This window comes from Chrysemys picta, chromosome 18 (assembly GCF_011386835.1).
Source record: "Chrysemys picta bellii isolate R12L10 chromosome 18, ASM1138683v2, whole genome shotgun sequence".
Lineage (NCBI taxonomy): Eukaryota > Metazoa > Chordata > Testudines > Emydidae > Chrysemys > Chrysemys picta.
In genome coordinates this window covers 21797385-21810343 of record NC_088808.1, presented here as the reverse complement: position 1 = coordinate 21810343, position 12959 = coordinate 21797385, and the positions used below count along the sequence as shown (strand labels likewise).

Sequence of the window (12959 nt, the reverse complement as noted above, 5' to 3'; positions counted from 1 at the left end):
AGCCAGAGCTGCTGCCCACGTTACACTGCGGTTTGCAGCCTGCTGGCTCAGGCAGAGCTAGCACGTGTCCGTCCACGCTCCCAGGTACTGTGTAGAGATCCCCTACGCTCAGTGTTTCTATGCTGCTGTTTGCAATGGACATTTCCTCTCAGGGGGAGGATATTTCCTCTGTGTGGGCTGCTCAGAGCCGGGGGAGGAGAAAGGAGCATGATGAAGGGGCAGTTCCTCAAGTGACCTCTAGAGGGAGTCGCTTCCAGCCCCTCCTCAGGGAGGCAGAGGAACAGTGACGATATAGGTGGCACTGGGGGACAGCATGCAGGTGGAATAGCCTACTGGGTTACATCTAGTGCAGGGCTGTTCCCTACAGCACAATGCCTAGTGTGCCATCCAGCCTATGGGCCTCCCACCACTTGCTGTGGGAGATTATTCCGCAGCCTAGTAGAGCTCTCACTCATGGTGAAACATTTCCTGATGTTTGAATTGTCCATCACTCGACGCCATCCCCATGCCCCACCTGGGCCACTCTAAACAGCCCATCTCCTCCCCTGACCGTCCCAGCCTTGGCATGGGGTTGCCCTTCCCAGAATCTAGAGGTGCCAGCCCTGCTTACACAGGGCCAGCAGCAGCATCCTTTGCTGAAGTTGCTACCAGCCCCGTCCCTGCTGGAAGCTGCAAGAGATCACCTGCTCTCACACATTATCATCTGGCTGGGATGACTGAAAGCTGGCTGCCTTTGCAAACAGCTGTCAACCCTGCTTGGCCAGTACAAGAGCCCATGCTGCACTGGGTCCTGCCTTCCTAGTCACTAAGAAGTTGTCCCCCCCCCCCATATTTCTCAGGCGCACGCTTAGAAAATGCAAACTCCGTCCCTGTAGTCTTTCTGAGATACAGCACAGCTGAGCATTTGGGTGGGGGGAGTGCTGGGGTCTCTCTCTCTCTCCACCCCATAAGAGGCTCAGTTCTCCACAACCTTCTAATATCTCAGCCTCACCAGCCAGTGCCCGACACCTCCTTTCAGCTGCAAGAGCTCCAACCCACACCACAGCTTGCACTGTTCCCACACCACAGCCTCACTAGGCTTCAGAAGTTCAGCTCCATGGCGGGCTGGACTCCACACATATGGCTGGCAGGCAGGCAGCAGCCATGCCCCAGGGCCCAGCGGTGCAGCTCATCAGGAAGTAAGGCAGAGGGAGAGGCATAAAGGGCTGGCGTTAGAGGGGGGAAGTGGGAAACAAATACAAACTTTTCTTCATTTCAAGAGACCCGTTGCTCTGAAGTGCGTGGGTGGAAGGCGGTCCTGCTCCCACACACTCATTACAGCTTTTTAGAAATAAGAAGCTAACTGGCAGCAGGTGGCAGCACCTATGCCCGCCCAGCGCCAGCACCAGGAGTGGAGCAAAGTGGACAACGGTGTGTGTCTCAGGCTGGAAAGGTGGGAATCTGGTACCAGCAGAGAACTCCCCCTTCCTGGGGAACATGTAACAGCTGGCTGATCCCCACTGTTTCCTGTCCAAACGCAAAACCAACCCCTGCCCCACCGAAGGACTCCCCGGATGCACCCTGAAACCCCCGGTGCATGTGCCACTGCCGACCCAGCTACTTGCTACAGCCACGATGCCTCTAAGGCATCTAGAGAGACAACAAAAGTCTGTGGGCGATGCAGATGGTAAAGCACAAGCTTTCTGCACAGCACACACGCCACAGCTGACTGTGCAGGCTACTGGAGCTAGCTCCTTCTCGTACTGGGATGACAGTGCTAATGAACCTATGACAACCTACCACCCCGGAGGATACCTTCCACCAGGGGTGACTCGCTGCAGCACGAGATACTCAGCATCACTGCAGCTCAGTGCGAGGGAAGGTGAAACTTGCTCTCCCCAGCTGCCTTTATACGTTATTGAACTCTAAAGTTCAAGCACAGTTTGTACGACAGCTGCTATAGAAAACCACTTTGTCACCCACCCATTGTCTTCCTTCAGAGACCTGTGGGAATTCGGGTGGCCCAGACCACTGAGAGCCAGCACAATTTTACTACAACCCTGAACCTTATAAAATGAGAAATCAAAGGAACTGATGAACCATCTATTGAAAATCTTATGGTGCAGCTGCATCTATTCATACCAGCTAATGGCGAGCATCTGAACGCTCAGCACCTCATCCTAATTTTTATGTCCGGCAAAGCTAGCCTGGAACTCCCCCCTTCATGAAGTTGCCTGTTCATCATCATAAAGTCCACCAAATAGGCCAGAAATCTCAAGAAAGCAGTCTGTCCCATGGCATTCTAGCACTTCTGTTACCCATCCCAGACCAGTGTATAGGACATTGGACTGGGAGAGTCACAGGTTCTGAGTTCTAGTCTCCACTCCGGCACTGACTTAGTGTGTGAGACATGGGGCTAGTCACTGCACCTCTCTGTGCCATGGTTTCTGCATGTGGTGAGGAGAATTCTTACTCACCTTTGAAATGTGCTCTGAGAGCTACAGATGAACAGTGCTATAGAAAAGAGCTAACCCTGTCCCATCCGAAGCTATCATCCCACTTCAACCCAATCTGTTTACAAGTCCCCAGTAAATAGTTCAGTCTGGCTCCAACACTTGCAATGGTGGTAAGTCCATACTGGGATTAGTTACAGCAATGAACACGTCTCGTTTGTCACAGCAGCTCAAGTGACAGGAAAACATTTTGGTTGTGAATGAGACACAAATAAAGGGGAACAAGGAACTGCCACATGCCGGTGAGTGTGCAAACAAACACTCTTCCCTGCCAGGCAAAACAGAAACACAGTGGAAAGAGAAATACACTGTCTGCTTATCGGAAAAGCTGAAACTCAGGGACTGATTTAGCTTCCTTAATATTTCCCAAGTGATTATTCAAAACACTGAAATGAGCCTCCCTACAGAGCATAGTGTGTAGTCAGTGAAGAAAGACAACATTGCAAACTAGCTAGAGCTTTTGGGGCCAGATTCTGCTCTCAGGTATGCAGGTGTAAATCTGGGCTAATGCCAATGAAGCCAGGATTGGTTTGGATTCATACCAGTGTCCTAGAGAGCAGGATCTGTCCCTAGGAGGCTGGCTTCTGACATATCCTCTTACTCACACAACAAAAATTACCCTTCTTTTTAAGAAATGGCGTTGGGAAGGCAGCCACACAACCCTCCTCCCCCATTTTACGGAAAGATATTTCAACTGCAAAATGACCAAGACACTAAAACAGAATAGGGTCACTTCTCCGAGTGCTTTAACTTTCAGCATGAGCAGCAATAAACATTTGTTTCACCTCACGAGAGAAAAGCCAGAGCAGCTTATTTTTAAAAAATGTAACTGGGTCAGTAGCTGCCTGGAGTGGAATGAATGGACGGCATGAATGAGTACGTCCAAAAGAAACATCGCTCCACAGTCCCCGCTCCTGCTGCACAGGACAAATGCATTCTGTTACAGTGTGATTTTATGAACACACAAGCCACACTGCCTTTCACTAGCGGCTTGGAAGCACAACCCCTTATATCCAGTTACAATTTTTTAGACCCTCCAGGGGCCCAGCTGATGAAGAGCTGCAAATTATAACAGTCCTTTGGACTTCGATAGCATCTTTCATTTAAGGATATCGAAGTGCTTTACAAACATCAATTAGGCCTCAAAACACCCTAGTGTGCTTGGAAAGTACTCTTGCCCTCATTTTAAAGGTAAGGAAACTGAGGACACGAGTCAAAGGGACTTGCCTGATGGAAGTCACACAGCATTTTAACATCAAAGTAGGGAGTAGAACTCAAGTGTCCTGACTCCCAGATCCATACCACCTCTAAACAATGCTCTCCCCCTTACCTGAGCACAGCATTGAACAATCAACAGATTCTTTCTAAAGTTCACTATAAACTTTGCAGCGCACAGGTACACTAAGGAGCATTTACACTGGTCTTTATCATCTACAGTAATAGACTTGCCTGTTAAGCAATACGACATAGGTCTTCGCACTTTCAATTAAATGGAATTTTGGTTGCAATTACCCCTGCTAAGTGGCCTGTTCCGGCTCCGGGATCTGCTTCGCTGTCTCTGAAGTCGCGACCTCCGGAGCAGTCGATAGTAGTAAGATGGTCTCCCAGAACTTTTCCTGCTGTTCACTGACATTTTTGTATCTATTTCACACAGACGCACGCACTCTCACTCACTCCCCCCTCCCGTCAAAGCAGCAACACTTCCAGCGTCTAATTAACAGGAGGCCAGATCTATAGAGTAGAAGGGGGGAGAAAAAGAAAAGGAGCTCTTCAAGTTTGACATTTAAAATTTAAAAAACCCCAACCCCAGCACGGAGCACATGTCTGAGCAGAGGCAGAACTCTCAGCAGGCAAGATACACTGTGCTAACAATTCCGGTCCCCAAAAAGATAAGCCTGTTGGAGTTGGAATAGGAAGCCAGAGTTGGCCTGGGCTCTTGAAATATGAAGAAAAGGCTGGAAGAAATCCTGGACTGGATCGTCTTCACTGGACAGCAACATCTGACTGAACCACCCTGGAAAAAGCAGAGCTTCCTGCTAGGGGATGGCTGCACAGCCCAGAGTGCTAATCAAGCTTGTACCTGCCTCTGGCCACTACATCTTTCTGAGGGTGAAGCTTCAGCCAGCAGGATCTGCAACAGAAGGTTCCTAGGGCTTTATGAAAGAGGAGATTGGGGAAGGGTGTAATGAGTTCCTTGCCATGGGACACATGTTAATCATCATGGAGTGAAAGCCCCAGAAAACAAAGTGAAACTCGAGAGGGGATCACTTTAATTAGAACTCGAGCGAGCAGAGCACCGGACTCCCCGGGAGGCCCTTTTCCTTTCAACATTTAAACTAAATTATAGCATGTCCCATGAGTTAAAGAAAGAGATCTAGTTACCATTCAGGTTCCGGCAGCACGTGGGATTCTGCCTCTGGCTCATATAGCTCAAAAATTACATTTGAATGGGCAGAATTAACACTGTAAACCAAAGCGGGGGGGGAGGGGGGAGGCCAACTGGATGGATTCCCAAGTCTCCAGTTTAAAAAGCTCAGCTAAGAGGTGTGTTATTCAGAACCCCTCATCCTGGCACCCAGAGAAGCCCCTGCAGCTGCAGGCCTGGAAATACTCTGAGAGGAGAGTGGCAGGGAGGATTTAAGGATGGAATCGCTGGAGGCCAAGGAATTCATACACTAGCCCTTTCTTCTATGGAAACCTGCATTTGCACTCCAAGCTCCTGGAAAAGCCGGAAAATCTGACTGCGGGACCGGCTACTGGCTAGTGACGTTTGCAGAGGGCCTGCCTGTGCTGTAGCTGGTTTTGCTTAAATTAACCAGTCTCTTGCACCAAATGTACCTATTGCCAATGTCAGCGAGGAGATCAGGGAGCAAAAAGGTAGGGGGACAAAGCCACCTTGGCCAGGAGTTGGCCATCTCTGGGCAAGCTTCCACGCTTTCCCTACTTGTGCCATACCTGTTCTGGTTATAGGCAGCAGCTGCCACTCTGCAGGGCTCTTGATTCACCACCTTTCGCTAGCACTACATTCCCTTAAAGAAAACAAAAAATCTTTAATTCCACCCCAGATGGTCTCAGCCACCACCACCTGCCCACCTACTTCCAACATTTGCAAAACTTCCCTGATTAGGCTGGGCATTAGGATTTTACATAGGTTACATCCATCTTATCTAAATACCGAGCAGTGGAGACATGTTTTACTTCTCTGTTTAGAAAGGCCCTTCAGTCCAATCCCTGACAAACAGCACAGCTTAGTCTTTGCTGAAGTCCAGGCCTGGTTTTGAGGCCATACCTAAGGAATTCTACACTAACTTTTAGACTGGTGCTGGAATGAACCAATCAACCTGGCAATGACAAGTTTAGGTCAAGTAGGCAAGATCACAGCTGGACAACAGATGACTCTAATCTCTCCCCCCTCTGCAAGATACAATAACAGAGCAACAGTCCACTGCCTGGCTTCCACCCAGTTGCACCATCACTGACCAAATTCACACAGCCGATCAGGAAAAAAAGAAAAAGGCTACAATTACTTTATTTCTACCCATCTCATGTTACCCAGGAGTGAAACGGTTTGTTTTTACCCATCTGAATGGCAAACAAACTATTAAAACATTTTCCAGAAGAACTTTGACTCCTCTTGGACAGGTTTGTGTTTTCAATTTAAAGGAGAGATAGGTACATATTTAATTTAGCAATGGGGAAATCTCAAACTATTTGCAGGCTCAGTTTGGCGATTCGGTTCAGAGCAGCAGCTGAATGTTCAGGTCTCTAGATGGTGAGCAGGAAGCTTCATAAGAGACCCTCCAGTAGGATTAGTGGGACCTAGGTTTTGGTCAAGCTAAAAATGCCACGAGAACAGCCTCTCTCATATCTCATTTATGCCTCTGGCATCCCCCAAAATCAGAAGGCATAGATGGAAATGAACATTTAAAGTGAGAAAGTATTTTAAAAAGTTTACCCAAATTCAGAGGGTCCAAAAGGGTAAGGTTCAGCAACTTTGTTCTTGTTTAACCAGAACCAGCTGACACATCTTTGATCCACCTGGGATAGAGTGAAGGAGAGATACTTGGTGATCTTGCTAACCTCTATGAACAGGTGGAAGTGATCAGGTGGTGTGTGTTGATGGTTCTGCATCCATTCATGTGCACTTAAGCATCTGTTCTGTATTTATTTTTTTCCTATCTCTTCCCCCCCACCCCCCAGTACCTACTGTGATGTTCATGCAGGTGACCATAAAACAGGAAGAGTTAATAAGGGGCTATAAACTATCCTGACAAGAGAAGGGAGTCTCATAATAAGAGCATAAATAGCCTGGGAGTTTTATTAAAGTTTAGCCAGCCTGCCTCTCTGTCTGTCTCACTCACTTCAATAAAGGTTTTGAAGGCATTAAGTACAGATGGCTACAGAGCAGCAGGTAACAAAATGAATGACCCAGCTGGGAGGAAACAGACTGGTTTGGACATTTCCAATTATTCCAGAGCTATTTCTTTTCCCCCCTTTTGAAAGCCTTGTCCTGACACAAGCGCTCGTTTGTGTGAAGGAATCTAGTGCTTGCAAAAGCAGCCAGATAACAGCCTGGAAAAAAATTTTTTTTTACTTATCCCAAAACAGCATAGGTAGTGGGAATGCAAGCTTTCTGCCCAGCGCTCTGCCAAGGTGCCTCAACCAGACCTGAAGGGACCACCTCCAGGAGAGACGAGCTCAAGCGCCTTATGGGGGGACAACTGGGGCCAAATATGGTGCTGATTTTTGTGATAGGGAGACCTGTCCACTGGGCTGAGATCCAACTCATGGCACGGAGACCACTGAACTGCCACCAAACGGTAGCATCCTGCTATCACATACAACTCTGGACTGGGTTTACACTGATGAAATTTAGAGCAGAATTTGGCCATCCGTATTTGCCTAGGCCTCAACAGTGTATGAGATTTGCCATTCAGACCTGTTGTATTTTCTGTACAGCTTTAAAAATCAAGATTTATTTCACTCCTATGTAAAAAACTTACAGGATCTGCAGAAATGTTGGTTTGGCACCAAAGTCAGTTCTGTGATGGAAGCAGAGAGGCACAAAGATTGGTTTGTTTGCTCTGAGAGCAAGAGCAGCGTGCAGTTGCCTGAGGGTTCTACCAGTACAGAGAGACTTATGTCCATGGCAGCTGGCAGACACCCATCTCCAGTGGCTGTAGTTTTGTTTTATCATTCGCCTACTCATTTATGCCTGGAAAATAATCACTGTTCTCCAGAATCTATTCTCCCCAGACAGCCTCAGCAGTTAGCCTTCTTGCTTTCCCACAGGGCTTCAGGGGAGAACCATCATCCTTCTCAACTCTCTTTGTTTCTATGGAAAGGCACTCTCCTCCTTCATTCTGCATGCTGTGCCACTGTGCCTCAACCATGATTGGAGGGATCCTTATAGGCAAGGATACGAGAGTACTTCAGATTTCATGCCCAGTCAGTTCTTAGACTCCCTATAAAAAGGAAATTAGTACTAACTGTGGTGAAGTCTATTTTTTATGTTTACACCTGTCCACCAGAAACTGAACTGAGACCCACAAATAATTTTTCCTTGGACAGTACAGAGTTGCGAGATCGAGATAAGTTTCAGTGATGTTACAATCCATGTGGAACCAATGATCTAGAGGCCAAGGCTCATTAAAACATAGATACACTGCCTACCTCAGCCTCAGCATCTTGTGCTATTACACTGCCGCAGTAGCATTAATCATGCTTTCATGGACCAAAAAAAACAGGGGTGAGGGAGGCAATTAGAAGAAGCCCCCTGCCCAGTATCCCTGCCCCTCAGTTCCCCCGTCCAGGGCAGGAGAAGGATCCATGCCGCAGTTCTCCACAGCTGCCTGCCCAGCTCTTGCTGTCAGAACCCTGCATGGATACGTTTGTATCCCCATCCATGCTGCTATCCACAGAAATGGACCACGGATACAAAGCGGATACCCGCGCATTTGCAGGGCTCTACTTATCCTGCTCTGCCTCACCAGCATGCACAAAGACTTCTGAGTCCCTTTCTCGGAGATCAGGGATAGGGTCGGCTAGCTGCCACTCCTCTAGGGCCGATTCCCACAGCCTTCTGATTGGGTGGTCTTTTCTTTCGTCCTCCCACTGCCCCAGTTCCATGGGCCTTTTTTTTTTTTTTTTTTTAAACACAAAAGGATGGGGAAGGCCAGACATCATGAAGCCCGTGATTCTTTGGCAGAACCATCATGTTTGGGGGGGGATGGGAGTGTCAAAGGCTCTCCAACGGTCATCTCTTTGTAGTCTTTTCCTTATGGGTGAGAAAAGAACCCAGGAGGTTACATATAAAAATCAAAGCAACTGTTTTTCCAGTGTAATCAACAGATCAGGAGCAGGCTGTTCCCTTTCTTCATTTTACCACATTCTAGATTGTCCAAGAAAGAAAACAGTAACTATATAAAACCAAGAGGCCAGGTAAGTGTTTCAGTTTGCCAGAGCATTGTGTGCATGTTTTAATTCTGCAACACTAAGTGAGTCATAAGGAGCGAAATACAAAAGCGGAGCGTATATTTTTGATGTGCTCAAATGAAAGGTAAAAACACAGCTGATGGAAGATGAGGGAACTACTCTTTCAACAAGTGCATCAGCTTCTGCTGGCTGTAGTACTGAGCTCTCTCAGCCATTGCCTACAACAGCAGCATTTCTGAGATGCCTCAACCACCAGGCCGCACGTCTTTCCTTGGGTATAACTTTGGAAAACAAGGCCTTTTTTTGCTCCTCCTCGTTTGATTCTTTTCAATGGCCCAGTTATTCTCAAGCTAGTGACAGTAAACTTGGTTTCTACCGTTCTATAACTTTTAGGCACAAACTACTTTTGACTAAGCACCCAGATGAAGCTTCCACTCAGCCTGGATTCTCTAATCGGAAAAAAGCTGGAGACAAATTTGAGGCACCAAATTGAGGTTTCTTCATTTCACCATGAAGCAGCCGATATTCTTCAAAAGGTCACTGAGAACGCTGGTGACATAAGAAGACTAAGGGTGTCTATACTACAAACGCCCCAGAGGCACCGCTGCAGTGCTGCAGCTACACCTCTGTAGTGTAGATGTTTACTACAGTGACAAAAGTGGTTTTTCCATCACTGTAGTAAACTCACCTTTCCTAGAGGTGGTAAATGGGTCAATGGAGGAATTCTTCCATTGACCTAGCTGCATCTACAGTGAGGGTTAGGTCAACTTCACTGTCACACAGAGCATGAAATTTTTCACAGACCTGAGCAATATAGCTGGGTCAACCTGAGTTTTAGGTGTAGACCAGATCTAAGTTTTCAGTACATTCAGTAGAAAGAAGAAAATGGGCAATTCCTAATGAAAACACTAGTAATGTATAAGTATCTTGCCAGACAGGGTCTTGGACTGCAAGACCATTAATCTGAACAAGCTGAATACACATCCTGAAGTGGAGAGGTTCACTGCAACTTTATTCAACTGCTTTGTTTGGAGGCAGAGTATGATCCTGATTTCAGAGTGGATGAAAATGAATCATGACAAATTTACACATCCAGTTATTCAAAATGAGATAATGGCTCTTAAAACGGCGAGGAAGATTTCTGAGTACATTTCTGGAAAGTGGTGTGCAATTTTGGTAGATGAAACAACACACTTCTTCAACAAAGAGAAAGTGGTGTTATGCCTGCAGTATGTGGATGATGACATGAATGTTCATTATACTATCCAGTGTAGCCTGTACATCAGCAGGGGCTACCAACTCACTAATTAAAGATGTATCATGTCTAAATTTGAGCATCAGCAATTGTCATGGAGAATATTATGATGGTACCACTAACTTGACAGTGTAGCAACCACACTAACAACAGAAACTATGAGCTACATATACTCACTGCTCTGGGCAAGCTTTGAATTTGGTGTGCTAGGACGCTCTTAAAAATGCTATTTAATTTTATCATTTGGTAAACAAACAAACAAACAAACAAAAGGTTATATTTCAGGACATAAAACATGAAGCGGTCGGTACAGCACCAGGCATCTACGTCTCTCTCTGCAGAAGCATTTGCTTCAATTTCTGAAACTCCCTTTCACCACATGCAACTTGGGAGACACCAAAGGATGCAACCAAAGATCCTGAAATGAGAACTCTCATTGGTGGAATAGCAGCTCAAATGGAAGAGTTGAACTACCTCTTTTGTACTGAACTAGGCTGAAAGTCCTAAACATGGTAGACAATCTGTCCAAAACTCTGCAAGGCTCAGGCATTTCAACCACAGAAGGCCAATCTTGTATGAAAATAACAATGTACTTCAGTCCATCTGATCAGATGAAAGCTACAATTCATTCTGGGAGCAAATCTGCCAGAAAAATTCAGTGCTGGATATAGTCAGAAGGTCTGGGCTTCCAGGGAAGAGAGAAGTTCCAAGAAAATGCAAATAGGGAAATAGAACCCAGCTACCCAAATTCAGCAAAGGAATATTATAAGTACCTCTACTTTGATGTCACTGGTTTTTACAATGTCCAGTATTCAATAAAGATTTAAACAGAAAGACCACAAAATTATTCAAAATCTTGAAACTCTCATAACTCTAAGCATAACAGAAATGTGCTTCAGGTATATGGTTTCAATTTCAACCAGGATTATTCAGCTTCATCTGTTGCAAGCCAACTGTCAGCTTACAGAAAGATCACTGAAGTCAATTCAGAAGTCTCAGTTCATTCAGCCAGACTGAACATCAGCTGTTTCCTGAAGTGGTAAAAGTTAATAAAAATGATTTGGTCGTATCGGCAACCAATGTTGTAAGCGAGAGCACTTTCAGGGGTCTACACCAGTGGTTCTCAACCTGGGGTACGTGTACCCCGGGGGTACCTAGAGGTCTTCCAGGGGGTACATCAACTCATCTAGATAACACACACTAGCAAAGTTCGTACAAACTAAAATTTCATACAGACAATGGACTTGTTTATCCTGTTCTACATACTATACATTGAAATGTACATATAATATTTCTATTCCAATTATATAGTAAAAATGAGAAAGTTAGCAATTTTTCAAAATAGCATGCTGTGACATTTTTGTATTTTTAGGTCTGATTTTGTAAGCAAATAGTTTTTAAGTGAGGTGTAACTTGGGGGTATGCCAGACAGATCAGACTTTTGGAAGGGGTACAGTAGTCTGGAAAGGTGAGAGTCACTACTCTACACCACATTAAACAATGGCCTTGATCCCCAGTGTGGACAATCACAGCTCAATAGGTATAGGATTTTATATGTACCCATAGACAAAACTGATGACTTACAGATGTTGCAGAAGAATTTATTTCAAGAAACCCAAGACAAAGATCAGCAGCTGGAACTTTTTCAGATTTGTAAGTCATTCTTTTTATTCCTGTTTTTAAAAAGTAATGCTTTAATGAGTAGTTTTGTACCATGGCTATATTTGTCCAGTTAAATAGAGTGTGATAAAATGAGCTTCTGTTCCAACCTTAGGCCTCGTCTACACTACCTCTTAAGTTACATTGCTCAGTGGTGTGAAAAAGCCATCCCCCTGAGCGATGTAATTTACATCATCAACTTAATGCGGTGTCTACACCATGCTATGTTGGTGGGAAACGCTCTCAGTGTTTCCTTTACTAATACAATCCCTGAACTTTAGCATCTGTGCTCCCATCTCCAGTTGTCTACACCTATGTCCCAGGGCATTCCCACGTGAAGAGTTCGCCTGCTGGGCTTGCATGGTGGGCTCTCACCCACCCACATCTATGCTTCAAGAGGAAAATTTAACAACATAAGAAGAGAAGCCTTGTCAGACTAATTCCTTGTGCCCTCTCCCATCTCAGAACACACTCGCTAATTAAATCAGAATATTAAGCCAAATGCTGAGGAAGTAATTAGGGCTGTTCTGCAAAATGTGTCCAATGTCACAGATGGGCTAGAACCATAATATACTAAAACAGCAGGTGCAACTTACACTTACAGCATTGTAGGGCCTTTCACCCTGATGTGGACTGAATAGAGTTGATAGATTAGATACTGAAACAATCTAGTCCATCAAAGATTTTTGCAGAAAAATATAATTTCTTTCAAAATGTTCTTGTTGTTCAACCAACCTCCTAACCCCATCCAGTTTTTCAGATTTTATATTGTTGGAAAAAAATGAAAAGGAAAGTTTCCACACCACAAACCAAGAGAAAAAAAGTTTTTTTTAAATGTTTTATGGATGAGCTCATTTTCTGATGAGCTCTAGAACAAACAAAAACCACACACCCCCCCAAAACTTTACAGGCCATACATACACACCACTGAAATGCAGTCACCTCTGGGGTGGAACATGGCAGCCAGTCAACAGCTGCACGGCAATACTGCCCGAGGGTTTAGAAAAGGAAATGAAAAATGGAATCCTTGACTTGAAATTTAGATATAGCATTTATTGCTTATCATTTAATCACTGGGGCTATTGCTAGCAAGATTTCAACCACAACACCTGCGGTGC

The 12959-nt window shown here is 45.5% G+C and overlaps 1 protein-coding gene across 16 annotated transcripts in view; it reads right to left on the bottom strand.

Annotated features, from left to right (window-relative positions):
* DAB2IP (DAB2 interacting protein) overlaps positions 1 to 12959 on the bottom strand; it is a 411471-nt gene that overhangs the window by 255129 nt on the left and 143383 nt on the right. For 4 of the 16 annotated variants that reach the window (XR_002888995.3, XR_010593580.1, XM_005299440.5 and 1 more), the window contains exon 1: positions 4005 to 4404. The exons of 8 other annotated variants lie outside the window; for them this stretch is intronic. Coding sequence is in view for 5 of the 8 variants with exons in the window: in XM_005299440.5 (XP_005299497.1) it covers positions 4005 to 4125 (121 nt within the window). In the remaining 3 variants the exon portion in view is untranslated. Of the gene's footprint in view, positions 1 to 4004; positions 4407 to 12959 lie in introns of those variants that run through there. 4 more of the 16 variants (XR_010593579.1, XM_005299434.5, XM_065572098.1 and 1 more) reach the window with 3 other exon arrangements.